The sequence below is a fragment of the Penaeus vannamei genome, chromosome 3 (assembly GCF_042767895.1).
Source record: "Penaeus vannamei isolate JL-2024 chromosome 3, ASM4276789v1, whole genome shotgun sequence".
Classification (NCBI taxonomy): Eukaryota; Metazoa; Arthropoda; class Malacostraca; order Decapoda; family Penaeidae; genus Penaeus; species Penaeus vannamei.
Window position 1 is genome coordinate 5,902,353 of NC_091551.1, and position 15,000 is coordinate 5,917,352.

At 36.6% G+C, this 15,000-nt stretch overlaps 1 protein-coding gene across 1 annotated transcript; it reads left to right on the forward strand.

Moving 5' to 3' along the window:
* The first annotated feature begins 2,100 nt into the window (after positions 1-2,100).
* Prosbeta2 (Proteasome beta2 subunit) lies at positions 2,101-14,941 on the forward strand. Its single transcript, XM_027381936.2, has 6 exons — positions 2,101-2,257; positions 12,180-12,373; positions 12,589-12,722; positions 13,534-13,701; positions 14,134-14,285; positions 14,639-14,941. The coding sequence occupies exons 1-6, from the start codon at positions 2,199-2,201 to the stop codon at positions 14,754-14,756; spliced, it is 825 nt and encodes a 274-aa protein (XP_027237737.1). The 5' UTR covers positions 2,101-2,198; the 3' UTR covers positions 14,757-14,941.
* The last annotated feature ends 59 nt before the right edge of the window (positions 14,942-15,000 follow it).

A 15,000-nucleotide genomic window follows, 5' to 3' on the forward strand; every position in this document is an offset into this window, starting at 1 on the left:
TGCTATTATTATCATTATTATTATCATCACCATAATCGTCATCATTATTAGTATTACTCTTATTATCATTATCATTGTCATCACAGTTATTGTTACTATCCTCATTAATCTTATCAATATTGTCATTATCATTATTATTGTTATTATCATTGTTTTTGTTATCATTATTATCATTATTACTATTATCAGTATTATTTATTTTACTATTTTTAGTAGCATTATCATTGTCATTATTATTACTATCATTAATCTTGTCATTGTTATCTTTATTATCATTATCATCATTAATGTTATTGTCATCATAGTGATTTTTATCATCATTATTATCATCATTATTATCATTATTATTATCATCATTACCATTATCTTTATAATCATCATTATTATTATTATCACTAATCATTATTATTATTATCACTACCCTTATTTTCATGATTATCATTGTTATCATTCTCAATACCATTAATATTATTTTCATTACCATTATTGTTGCTGCTCTTATCATCGCTGTCATAATAATCATTGTCATTATCGTTATTGTCATTATCATTATCATTAACATTATGATTATTATTGTTATCATTATCATTATTGCTTTTGTTATTATCATTATTGTTGATGCTTTTATTGTTATTGCTATCATTTTTATTATTGTTACCATTTTTTATTCAGTTACTATATTTTTTATTTTCATTATCATTTCATCATCATCATTATCATTATCATTATCATTTTCATTATTATCATTATAATTGTTGCTATTACTACTACTACTACTACTATTACCATCATTATTGTCATTATGATCATCATTATCTTTATCATTATCATTATTAGCAATGTCATTATTATCAATTTTGCTACTATCATTATTATCAATGTTGCTATTATCATTATTATTATCATTATTAATATAATTATTATTATCATTATTGACATCATCATTATCATCATCATTATTATCATTATCATTAATATATTTGTTATCATTATCATTATTATCATCATTGTCATTATCTGTATTATCACTATTATCATCTCGGTATTATGATAATGATGATGATGATAATTATCATTGCCATTATCACTATCATTATCATTTCTATTTTCATCATCACCATGATTATTATTGTTACCATTATCATCATCATCATCATCATTATTATCAATGTTATTATCATTAACATTAATAGCATTGCTATTATTATCATTATTATCATTATTGTTTATCACATTATCATTGCTATTTTTATTATCATTGCCATTATCACTATTATTATCATTTCTATTCTTATCATTATCATGATTATTATTGTTACCATCATCATCATCATCATCAATGATATTATTAACATTAACATCCTTGTTACTATTGTGATTATTATAATTTTCTTCATCATTGTTGTCATCGTTATTATTATCCCAGTCATTATTATTATTATCATTGAATTATACTCATTACTGATATATATATATATACATATATATATATATATATATATATATATATATATATATATATATATATATATATATATATATATATATATATATATATATATATATATAAATAAATATATATATATATATATGTATATACATATGTGTATATATATATGTATATATATATATATATACATATATATATATATATATATATATATATATATATATATATATATATATATATATATATATATATGAAATAAAAAAGCTATAGTTGAGTTTATCCTTCAATTATGTAGTATAGTTTTCTTTGATGAGAAGTCGACGAAATAAATGTATGGCAATTGTTAGCTGATGTTATTTTTCTATATTGGCTTCATATTTCTTTTTACTTAATTTATTCGTAGTGATATAGTCATCCTTTATTAGTTTTTGATAAAATAAACTTTAATGAAGTCAATGAAATGACTTTATTTTACAAATAACGTCTATAAGTACACATTACAATCCTACTTTCAGAAGTATTCTATATAATATTTAAGCCTCCTGGGCTAATCTTGAAATACTAAAAGTACTATAATCATACTAAAACCAATTACTTTCTAACAAGTTAAACCTTGATAATCCATAAAAAGTAAAATAAATAACGCTTAGCCTCGGCTACGCAACCCTGACCTAGACGCGACGCCGGGTCCTGTTTGTCATCTCCGAAAGAGAAACAAGTCAGTCTCAATTTCCTTCAGTTTTAAAGCATGACAATGGACGATTACAACGAGCACCACACAGGATTCCAGTTCGGCAACTTCGCCAGGTGAGTCTTTGTGTTTCCGAGGACTAATTTGTGTTATTGTGATAAAGAAATGGAGTGATGTAGAGTTATGTTTTGTTTGCGTGTTTTGTGTTTTTTGACTAAATGTTTTGGGTTATTTTCCTCTTTTTCGTACAGGATTAAGGTCATACTGGGTAGGATCTCGCATGTATTGATGATGATTATCCAGCATGGTCATATTCTGTTAGTTTTCTTTGAATTATCATTTTTTGTTTTCCTTTTTGTGTGTCTGTTAATATGACACATTCCGATATTGATACATTGGCGATGTCAGTCTATAACAATTGCTGAGTCTAACAATTATAGTATCAATAGGCCATATATTTACTGTAATTTACATCGATAGGTAATTAGTGGCACAACATTAAGCAATACTTGTATATGGTTATTTTTTGGAATATATCCGCCAAGCAGACCGCAATGATTTAGGTCTACGATGCAGATATGTTGGTTTTATTGTGCAGAAACCTCTATTTAGCGACAAACATGGTCTGATAGTAGGGGAGTGTAAATTTGGAAAAGGCGTCAGCAACACTTCTCGGGATGAAACTAGATTCGTTTGATTCCTGTTGTTTTGGTTCGGTTGATTCTGGTGTTCATTTGCATCGTAAATGACTAGAGTGTCTTTTCGGTAAATTTGGAAATGCAAGTCCACACCTTTTTTGGAGTGAATTGAATAATTTTCCAACAGCTTTTGTTGTATTTCAAACGAATCTAACACTCATTTCCTTTACCAACAAAGCATAACTACGATATCAGTCTCGATGGCTGGGAAGGGCATCATAGGCTTACATATCTGGGAATTTCAAGAAATGTCAGAATACTAGTAAGCATAGGATATTAACACATTCCCGGGTTGTATAGGGGGCTCCACCCGCTTAAACCTCCTTTCAGGGGGCTGCCCCCAGCAGGAGAGAGCCCAGACCCAGGAACAGTTTTAACCTGGTCTTACCTTTAGTATTAACTCTAGACAGGCCAGACTGTGGGTCACTGGCATCGTTGGGATATTGCAGGTCTTTGTTGGCGGAAATTGCAATTTTTTACAGCAAAGTTACATTATTTTCTATGTTTTGTTTTTTTAATCCTTTTTCATGCACCACAAACCCTCTGGTGTCTGTCATTTCTGTAATGACACGCTGTCTTACAGTACGGGCATTGTACTTCCACTGGCAGTACACCGTGATGTAGATTTAGTAAGCTTGCTTTGTTATTTTGTTGATATTTAGTGATGAAATCAGAATGATTCTTATAACCTACACACTGTCTAGCCATGATGGAACTGATTTGAATTTCAACTGCCTTCTCCTAGGCCCAGATTCTATTGTCATGTTATGATATATTCCATATCTGATTGGTTCTATTGAGTGTCCATGTTCACATCACGTTTACGTATGAATCTAATGGTCAATATGCATAACAGGGTAGGGGCTTACTTTCAAACTAATTTTGATATTTATCTGCATGAAATCCACTGATTTCAATGATTCTTGATGTTGTTTCTTGTGTAAATGCTTTATTGATGAGATCTGAGATCAACAATCTTAATTTGTTAGTCCCATTAGTAGGGGAGGGCATGAAGTATATCAGGGAAATTTTGGGGTAAAACAGGCTTAAATAAAAAGGATAATGAACAAAAACACAAAAACTAGCCCAAAAATGGCTAAAAATCAGCCAATGAAACTCTACGAACATGCCTGCCATCTTTGAAAGTCTATGCACCGGCGCGCCAAATTTAGAAAAACTACGGGAATACAACGCATATTTCGGCAAAATCTACGGGATTTCACACCTTTCAAGCACCAAAAAACGTCTTAACCCATAACCCAACCTAACCTAGCAATTTACGGTGCCGTGACTAGGTGTGCCCTTCAGGCACTGCCCGAGGGGAGGGTTGATGGGGGGCAAGATAGAGCTACATCCATACTGTAAACAATAAACCAAATACCTTTATATATCGAAAGACCGAACTGTCAATTTTCCTTCGCTTCTTTCGGTCAGTCGTGGATCGTGGGTCACTTCATTTTTATCGCTTTTTTCGGGATTTGAGGTACTTGATGCTCATAGAAATGGAACTGCAATAGCTATTGAGGTCTTTTTCTTCTTCGTTGCCACTGCATAGTCTTAGGAATAACCTAGAATCGACACAATACTGAAAACAAAACATTTCTTACCACCTCACTGTCACAGACTACCCGCAACTCCTCCTGTCAAAACTGGTGGCGAGAAACGCGAAAATATGCATGCGCAGAAGGTCCTTCAGACTGATTCCCGTTAAAACCTGTATAATCAATCTTAAAATACGTAAATGAGGTATAAAAACATTATTAAAGGTCTTTGAAAGCATAAATATGGAACAGCAGACACAGATGATTAGCAAAATATCCTTTTCACAGTCGCGCAGCAATACATGCACTAGTCTGAGCAGCGCAGTAATCAGTTCTACCTCCATTCCAATGTTTACTTTCGTCATGGAAAGATGATGATGGACTTGGGCAAAATTAGGCCCTCACCTCTGTGCATTTACGTATAGCACCTTTGGGAAGCATTTGCACAAATATTGCCATAGAAGAAAAGTGTCTTGGTTTGTATAGGTCTATCGATTTATATAGGTTTTATCTCCCAACTCAGACCCGTCTTCATACTGCATATTGTCCTTATCATTTAGCCGGTTCGTGATACACAACTATAAAAATTACGATACATTAATTTTGCCTACGCATTTCGTTTAACACGGCACTGTCATTTGCAGTTTACTTACCTCTATTTTAAAGAAAATTATGTTGGGCCATATCAACTGGCTTCTTACAATGAAACTTTCAACTGCACAGACTTCGACCATCTTGAACACCGGCAAGTTACAGACTGAAGCTTTATTGTTGGAAGGCAAAGGTACCCACAATATACGAGTTATGATTCGCCAGAGGAATATGACGTAATTTTCTGAACTGTGATTGGCTAGGTGTTTGATTTTTGTTTTCTTCTGTAATTGCCAATACGGCAGTTTGGTGATAAATAGTTCTTAAACAACAGTTACGGTTTGTAGGCATTCCATGCATGGAAGATATACTGTCATTTTCGTTAACTTATGGTATAGCAAAGTCTGTAATAGTACATGACCAGGCAGATAGTATTCTTAATATGAATATAATATATTATACGTGTAGTACACTTATCAAGAAAAAAAAAGTATTCTTAATATGAATATAATATATTATACGTGTAGTACACTTATCAAGAAAAAAAATGGAATGTTGCACCTGAAAACACTTGTTAAATAAAACAGATACATAATACATAATTAGCCAATTCCTACCTTAATAGGAGTCGCTTGTATCAGCGTCTGGAGCAGGGCTTAGCTCACACTTTTTCTCGCCTTGTGGTGGATACAGCTTGGCAGCTTCGTTAAAAAAAAATCATGGAGGGCAGCCTCTTTATATTCTTTTATGAATATGTAACGAGAAAAATATTGTGATATATATTCTGTTCTCATTCCAGGAGTCTTGTTCCATTCTTTTACGTCTCTCCAGAGACGCTCAATTGTCAGTGTGTGCATGGATGCATCTTTTGGATCGACGAAGTGCTCTGAATTATTAATCACTGTGTACATATTCCAGTTTTTTTAGCGTGCGGTAGGCTGCCCAGCCGTCACTGATTAATACACTGCCCTTTCTTATGTATTTTTCAATTAAGGGGATAAGCGTTTCCGCACTCCTGTCTTCTTTGTCGAGGGGCACTAATAAATGACTTTTTGTCTCTTTCTATCCCCCCAAACACCCACACTTGGTTCAGCAGCCTCCCGTGATTGTACTTGCACCGCACTATGAGTCAACTATTACGCCGGCACCTCCTATTGGCTTCTGATTTTCAAGCGAATTTTCTGTTACCTTGGAGCAGAAACTCCTCCAGTCCACACTGGTAGCACTCAATATATTCAAACAAGGGATGACCGTATTATGATTCCAAAATTTTTGGAGCCAGTGGTTTACAAAAATCACAATTTTGGATGGAGGCAAATGAGTCTCTTGAAGGAAGGTGCCAGCGTAATCGCTTACGGAGTAGGCACAGCTCCTGCAACGTTTTGTTTTCGCAATTTTTTCCAGCGTCAGCAATACCACAGGTGTTGACTTTCACTCTACTGCAGATGGTAGTACACCATGCTTTCTTAAAAATGCTAAGGATTTATGGTCCTCCTTATGGAATTCCTTGATAAAGTCTAAGCAGTTCCAGCTACGCCCATCACACTTCTCCATGTTGGCACTGCTTTTTCGTTTTACACTTACCCGCGAAGTAACATGTAGAATTCAATGTTGAATAAGTAATGTCTAGCCACTTATAGCTTTTGCACAAAACCGATGCTGGAGGGGGGGGGGGGGGAGGGTTAAAGGGACCAAGTACTTTTCATTAAAGAAACTATGTACATTGTGGAGTGACTATGCTATTTATGTACCATAAGAGCCAGGCCTGTGTCAGTACTGTACAGTGCGGTTTTCACTCTTTCAGGGGATATCTCAGTGCCAGTGATGGGTGATATATTAAGATTTATTTATTAAAATGTATATACAGGTTCTGGTCTACACATGCTATCATTTCGACCTGATGTTCAGCCACGTCAACATCTCTGACCGGTAAATCCAGAGATATCAGCGCGCGTTATTCACGTAATCACTAGTTACTCTCCCTCTCCCTCTCCCTCCACCCTCTTCCGCTTCCCGGAGCAACTGACGGAGAAGGAGTACTGCTTCCGGCGCTTAGTTTTGGCAAATTTCTGCCATCGGCTACAAAACCACCGACCACTTCTTAACCCAATGGATTCGAAAGTTGCCACTCGCCGCCGAGCTGCAATCGGAATGTGACTTGGGGAATCCTGTTTCCTAGATACTTAGAAAACGCATATCTATTGACAGTGGCAAGGTCATACAGGTAAAAAAAGAGCCTTTTATACCACTTGAGGCTCTTTCTGACGGAGGGGTATGAGCTGGAGAGCTGGTCCCTTTCATCCCGGCATCATAGTCTACAACGCATTGGGGTTTGGATGCGTCGGGGTCCCATCTCCTCGCCACTGTTGCCATCTGAGATGTGTGGATGGTACTGAGCATGAACACCTGTTTGGTAAAAGAATTTTATGTGAGAGTTGAAACTGTGGATTTTTTTTTTTTTTTCCCAATTGCAATAAGAAGAAGAGATTTTTTACCATCACCATTTACTTCTATGTAAACTATACATACCTGTTTGGAGTCCATCCATGCCAGTGCCAGCATCCCGGTTGCCGATCTCCTGAAAGCCACCTCTCCCTTCCGAGAGACCTTGAAGTCCTTTGGCATAAAGCGCCGATTACTCCGGACTGTGCCCACTGCTCCCATCTTCCAGGACTGAAGAAAATGGAAGAGGGTAGGGGATGTGTACCAATTGTCACAGTACATGTTGTACCCCTTCCAAATGTACCCTCCCCTCTCCATCAGATCCATCACCGCCCATTGCGAAGAGAGTATGGAACCCTTGTCCTTCCCCGCATAGATCTGGAATACCGACGTGTATCCAGCACACGGGCCCTCACTGGCTGAAAGCTTGTACACTTTGAGGCCAAACCTGGCTCGCTTGCTGGGGTTGTATGTCTTGAAAAACAGGCGGCCTCTGAACTTCCAAAGACTCTTGTCGATGGAAATGTTCTGTTCGGGGACGAAGACCTCCTGAAATACGTCCCCAAACATATCAATCACCGGACGCAGCTTCCAGAGCTGATCGTCCTCCAGGTGCGCGGCCTCGCTTGACACAAAATGCAGGTTCCGAGTGATCTGCTCAAACCTCTCGCGAGGCATTGTGTCCGGGAAGATCGCCTATGCAATCCCAGGATCGCGCGACCAGTACTACGAGAGCCTTGGCTTTTTAGATAGGCCCATCAAAATTCTCAGGCCCAGGTAGCACTGAAATTCTGGTGATGTCAGGGGCTTCCACTTTCGGCCACGGCAGCGCTCCGACTCATTTTGGTCAGCATACCTGTAAGAAAGTAAATGGAATGCATAAGAGTATGTATTATGGCAATACTCTGTAAAGTTATGAACATCAACTCTACATAACCTGTTTGTCTCTTCAGCAATATGAGATACCATATCATCAAATCTCAAGAGGCGTTGCCCCCTCGCCCAAGGTAACCTTCAGCCCCGGATTACCCGAAAAGGAGTGCCTTCTCCACTTGAAAGACGGAGTCCCCGGGGCATTATGATTCCATGTTCTGTTCACATGACCTGCCAAGGGCTCGTCACTGTCAAGGGTCGAGTCGAAAGTGACGAAATCAAGCTCGTCATCGCTTGATGCGTCCACGTCAAAGTCATAATCAGACTTGTCACTGGCAATGACCTCGTCTCTGTCTGACGACTGTGTTAGAGACATCATCAGCAGCTATTGGGGGTGCTGCCAATGTCAATGGCTGTGGTTCCTGCTGGGGGAGAGAGCGGGAGCGGGAGCTCTGACCTCTCATGGCTGCGATCATTCTGCTTTAATGAGCCTCTGATTGACCTTTTATACAGATGACTACAGATCAGTAACCAATCAGGTCACACCATGTTACCTAATCCTCCAATGAAAGCCAGTCCTTTTTCCCAGCCAGTCAGGTCAAAGTACGTCACATCCACGCAATCTCATACCAACAAATCAACAACTAATACGTCATTATTTATTTTCGTCATTATTACATACATCATTATTTATTTACGTCATAATTACATATGTCATTACTTATAGACGTCAACTAATTATCAACAATCCCGTAAATCATCAGCAGCGCCATCTATTGAGTCAATAACACAATATATAGCCAGTCTGTACTCAGACTTCATGGCAAGAGCACATGCCATACAGGCTGTGGCAGGCCATATCATCAGTAGTGACATATACTGAGTCATAATAACATAAACAGTCAGTCTATCATCACCTCTTATGGAAAGAACACATGCCATACGGAGTTTGGAACTTTGAAATAAAATAATTCTCAAATAATCACCTAAAATAAAAAGATGTGACATCTGAGAAGTCGATGAATGTTATCCAGGCCATCTGAGAACATGCGTCGAGTCGTCAAATGTCACGCATGAAGACAACGGGGTTGCCAAATGGAGCAAGGGACCTCAAATGACAGGGCATCTAGTGTTGTCAGTCGGGGTGGTGGCAACCTATATGCCATGGCAATTATAGTTGCCAAACATGTCTGGTATGTTCTGAAGCCGAAAATAAAAGATTCCGGGCGGCTACAAAATCGGTGCGCAGAGCTGACCCGGACTCTGCCCGCGCACCACCTGCAGCCCGCTGCTGTGTCAGAGCAGCGGGCCTATAATCCTACCTATAATCTTACCAAGAGAGCCAGGTTTGGACTGAAAATATATAGAGGCGAGGTCCTGGCATCCCACAAGTCCGTCAGTGATTTGATGGAGGTAGCAGATGTACTTGATAAAGGTTACAACCCATACATCGCCTACATTATTTCATTGGCTCCAGGGCAGGAAAACAAATGCCTGTGGGCCCGTGAGGTTGAACAGAAAGGGGATACCCCTTGATTTCCCATCGAAACTATGACCCAGCCAGATGGAAAGGCAGAGCACAACCACAGGGATTTTGTGCATCAAGTGGATGGATAAGAAGGCCATCCACATCTTATCAACATTCCACAGGTCCACCATGGTTGAAATGGAGTGAGAAAACAGAGAACTCGTCATGAAGCCGCAAGCCGTAATAGACTACAACCAAGGGATGAAAGAAGTTGACTTTGGCGACCAAATGGCCTCCTACAACCCCGCAGTGGTACAAATGGTACAAGAAAGTTTTTATTTATTTGACTTGGCTCTCACTAATGCTTCCTAATCTATGAATTAGTTGGAGGGAATACCAGCCAGCAGCTCCATTTCCCTCCAAAAGCACATTGCCATGTGTGTTAGGTGCCCATGTGTCTTCAGCTTTGAAGATTATCATGATAAAGTGAAATACTAAGTTCCTGTTCCACATATATGTAAATAGTTTTTACATGGTAATACATGAATATGGCCTACTACCTCTTTTATTCCCCACATTAAATTTCAAAGATATAAGCTCATACGTTTATTGAATATGGTATAAGAGTAGTAAAAAATTAAAGAAAACTAAGCTCATTTAACAATATGTAATATGATATGACAGGTAAACTGGTAAAAAATCCAAGACAACTAAGCTCATATACAATTTCAACCATTTTTCTCGTTTCTAGAAAAAGGACAAGCAAGTCTCTCTCTCTCCTTTTTCTCTTTTCTCTCTTCCTGCAAGGGCTCATATATATACATTCACACACAAGCATATTTGTGTTTATATATATATCTATATAAATATATATATATATATATATATATATATATATATATATATATATATAGATATAGATATATATATATATATATATATATATATATATATATATATATATATATATATATATATATATATATATTTTTATATGTATGTGTATATGTATATATATATAGATATCAAAATTTAGATAAAATAGATATAATATTAGATTTCTCTTATAATTAAGGTCGCCGCCACCATCACTGTTTTCTCAGAAAACAGGGAAAATATGTCCTTCAGGGAATTAATTATTTAAAATCATAATTCCTGCAATGAAAGGATTAAGGAAACTAAATATTGAAATTTCTTGATTTTACTGTTTTTATAGATTCACATAAAATATTTTAAAATCATTAATGCATGTTCAATATATATTACAAAGCTTACTAAAATCATATATACTCAAAATTATGCAGCACTGGAAAGATCTTAATAAATTGATAGGTATATATGGCAGCCCCTGCTTACCAAAATAATCACAAAAAGCAGACAGACCCTGGCTGCATCACGAGATCAGTCACGAATCACTTCCAACGGAAAAGTGCGGCCGACCCCAGGTCAACCCTCACAATCCCTCACTCCGGGTGCATGCCCAACATCACCTGATCACTCAGACGATGTCCAGTCATCACGGTATTTTCCACTGTGGCCATGCCCACGTGATTTTTCTTTTTATTTAACAAATGTGGAAGATTCCTGAACTTCCACATATATATGTGTGTGTGTGTGTATTTATGTATGTATGTATGTATATATATATACATACACATACACTGGCAAAATGAAAATTACAGCCTTTTTTATAATTTCTGCCTCTCTCCCTCTTTCTCCTTCTCTTTTTCTTTCGTGTGTCTCTTCAAGGGTATATATATATATATATATATATATATATATATATATATATATATATATATATATATATATATATATATATATATATATATATATATATATAACATATATATGTTTATTTATACAAGCACGCACACAAACATATGTTATTCTCATGGAAGGAGAAAGATGAGATCCTTGTATTGTTATCTAACATGAAAATACATGTATTTGTCGTACTGACTCTTTTACTCCCTACAGCTGGGATGACATCCCCTTTCCTTCCATTAGAATAACATATGTTTGCATGCGTGCATGTATGTGTATTTATATATGTCTAAGTGTGTATGTCCTCTTTTTCATTTACAATCAAAAAATGTTACATAGATTCATAAGTATGCAATAAATATGTAATATAAACAGCTACAAATTATTTTATTACATTATCACATATGACATCTTCAAAATGCTTATTTTCCAGTCTCAACTATGGGAAAAAAAATATTTTTCAAAAATCTTATTTATTTTACAAGAAAACTGGAAACCCATGTCAAAATCCCTTGAGCGCAGTGTCCTACACTGCCCAAGAGTAAAATGAATACCACCACAGGGCAACATGCCATATTACATAATACTGCCACAAGGCCTATTACACATGTCTAGAAACCTGTGACCAATGGGTTAAAGCAAAGGATTTTCTCCCCAGAAATGAGAAGCTAGCAGCTAAGGGCTTCCCCATGCCCCGGGCCCGCAAGACTGGTACCACCATTGCAGGGATTGTGTTCAAGGATGGCGTGGTGTTGGGGGCAGATACAAGAGCCACAGAAGGCGACACTGTCGCTGACAAGAACTGCAGCAAGATCCATTACCTTCAACCCAATATGTACTGCTGTGGGGCAGGTGAGGGAGAGTGGAACAACACTTTCATTGTTATTGGCATTATCATTTGTGTCATCCTATCAGACTCATAGCAAGGCAAATTATGTAATGTACACTGATTACTTGGAATTTCACAATTGCTAACTATAAAGTTCATTTAGTATTCCTCATTACACTAACCAAAGATATTAAACTCCAAGATGATACATATTTTTATCTTAACCTCCACCTGCCAGGTACTGCCGCTGACCTGGAGATGACCACTGCCCTAATGGCAAGCCAACTTGAGCTCCACCGTCTCAACACCAACCGCCAGGTGCCTGTTGTTGCTGCCAACCGCATGCTGAAGCAGATGTTATTCCGCTACCAGGTGAGGGAAGGAGAGAGGTAGAGAACGAGGAAAAGAAAGGGAATAGGCAAGAGGATGTATGAATAGGAGGGAGGAAAGATGAAAGGAACCAAGAGAATTGGGTGAAGAGTGGGGGGATGGGGAGAGGAAGGGGGTAGGATATTGCAGCTTTTTTTTTTTTTTTTTTTTTTTTTTTTTTTTTTTTTTTTTTAAGATACTGAATTTTCAGAATTCATAAGCTCAGTAGCAGATTATCTCTCCAAAGAAGGGATTAGGAAAAATAAGATTTATAAAAAAATCTTCCCTAAAGGGATTTAGAGGAAACTTTATACATCATAGCATTACGTTCGAATGACATTATTAGGTTATCTGCAAATTAAAAGTCTTACAAAAGGTCTTAAAAGTAACACCTTGCCATGTAACAGTCTTGTTACATGGTAAGGAGTCTTTTGTTATATATAAAAAGTATTAAACATCAGTCGACCTGAATGAAATGTACATTATTAGGCATTTTGAGAATTTACCAGAATTACTTATTTTTAACAGTTTTGATCGTAAGGAAATGGTAAGCTTATAGATTTTTTTAGGAAGCCTACAGATGATGAGAAACCACAAGAAGGAACATAGTCCATGTTGGACATAATAAAAACCAAAATTAGTTCGAGAAAAATCAAATGAAAGGGAAAAAAATATATATGACGAAAAAATTATAACAGGAAGGATAGTAGAAAATGCTGAAATACTCAATAGAGTATACTCAATGATTATAGAAGCCCTAAACTTAATTGATTGTTCATTCTTTATTTACACATTCATTTATTTCTCTTAACAGGGCCACATTGGAGCAGCTCTCGTCTTGGGTGGAGTAGACAAGAACGGCTTCCACATCTACTCCATCCACCCCCATGGTTCGACTGATCGCCTGCCCTACACTACTATGGGCTCGGGATCTCTTGCTGCAATGTCTGTCTTTGAGGCACGCTGGAAGCCTGACATGGAGGTAATGAGGATGGATTTTTTTCACATGCTGCCAGGGATGGTATGTGCGTACATACCATGCGCATTCTGTGTTTAATTTAATAATTGCTTTTACACTTTTACAACTTTTATTTGATTGCATATGACTTAATGTTTTTTCTTTTATATTCCATGTTTTTTCTCTTGTTTTCCTCTCTTCCTCACATCTATCTCTCATTTTTCTTTTTTTTTTTTCTTTTTTCTCTTTCTTTGTTTTCCTCTTTTTTTCCCGTCCCATATCTTGTCTCATTATTACATGTAAATGTTTTTTAGTATTCATGCATATGATTAACTGAGGTGGTAATGCAAACGTTTCCATTTTCATAAAACCTTCATAATTAAATTTTAAAAAGAGAGCACCACGTCACATTCTTTTTGGTGCTAGGACCCTAATACCCTAATGTGAATATTGCAGCTGGAAGAGGCCAAGCAGCTGGTCCGCGACGCTATTGCCGGTGGCGTGTTCAATGACTTGGGCTCTGGCTCCAACATCGATCTGTGTGTCATCACCAAGGATGGAGCCAACATGATCAGGCCTTATGATGTGGCCAACATCAAAGGAGAGAGGTATGTGGTTGTATTTTTCCCTTCCTTTCTTTCTATATGGAGAGTGGGTTTTTGTCCTTTCTTACTAGGGGTTTTATATAAGCAGGACTGTTGAGCCATTATACAAAACTCCTCAGTTTATGATGGCAGCCTATCTATCAAACAGGTAATCAAAGCCATATTTATATATTTTTATTGTTTATGAAAAATAGATAAATAGAAGGGTAATAGAAAGTTAATACAATATACAATCTCAATAAAAATGAAAAATGTAAAGTCCTGTTTCTTCTTACAGTTTTTGAGATTGATATATCAGTTAGCATCATTTCAATTCTTTTTAACTTTTATATTTATTTTTATTTTTCTGTCCACAGGCTCGGAAAGTATGAATACAAGCGAGGGACAACAGATGCTACCAAGATAGTGCGTCCCATTATTGTTGAGTCACAGAGCGTGAAGATGGTGAAAGTGGAAGAGATGGACACAGCATAATAGTGTTATCATTAGTATTATTATTTTTTATTTTTCACAGAATTTAAGCAGAAAACTTCACAGGAATAGAATTTTGCCATTCTTGTCATGTTCAAAACAGACGTGTTTTGCTTGAGTAAAAATTTGGGTTTTCCGTATGTCTAAGATATTGTAACTGATCTTAACAATAAACATATTTGATAAATGTTGCCTCGTTTTTCTCTCCTAGGTTTTTACTCTCTCTCTCTCTCTCTCTCTCTCTCTC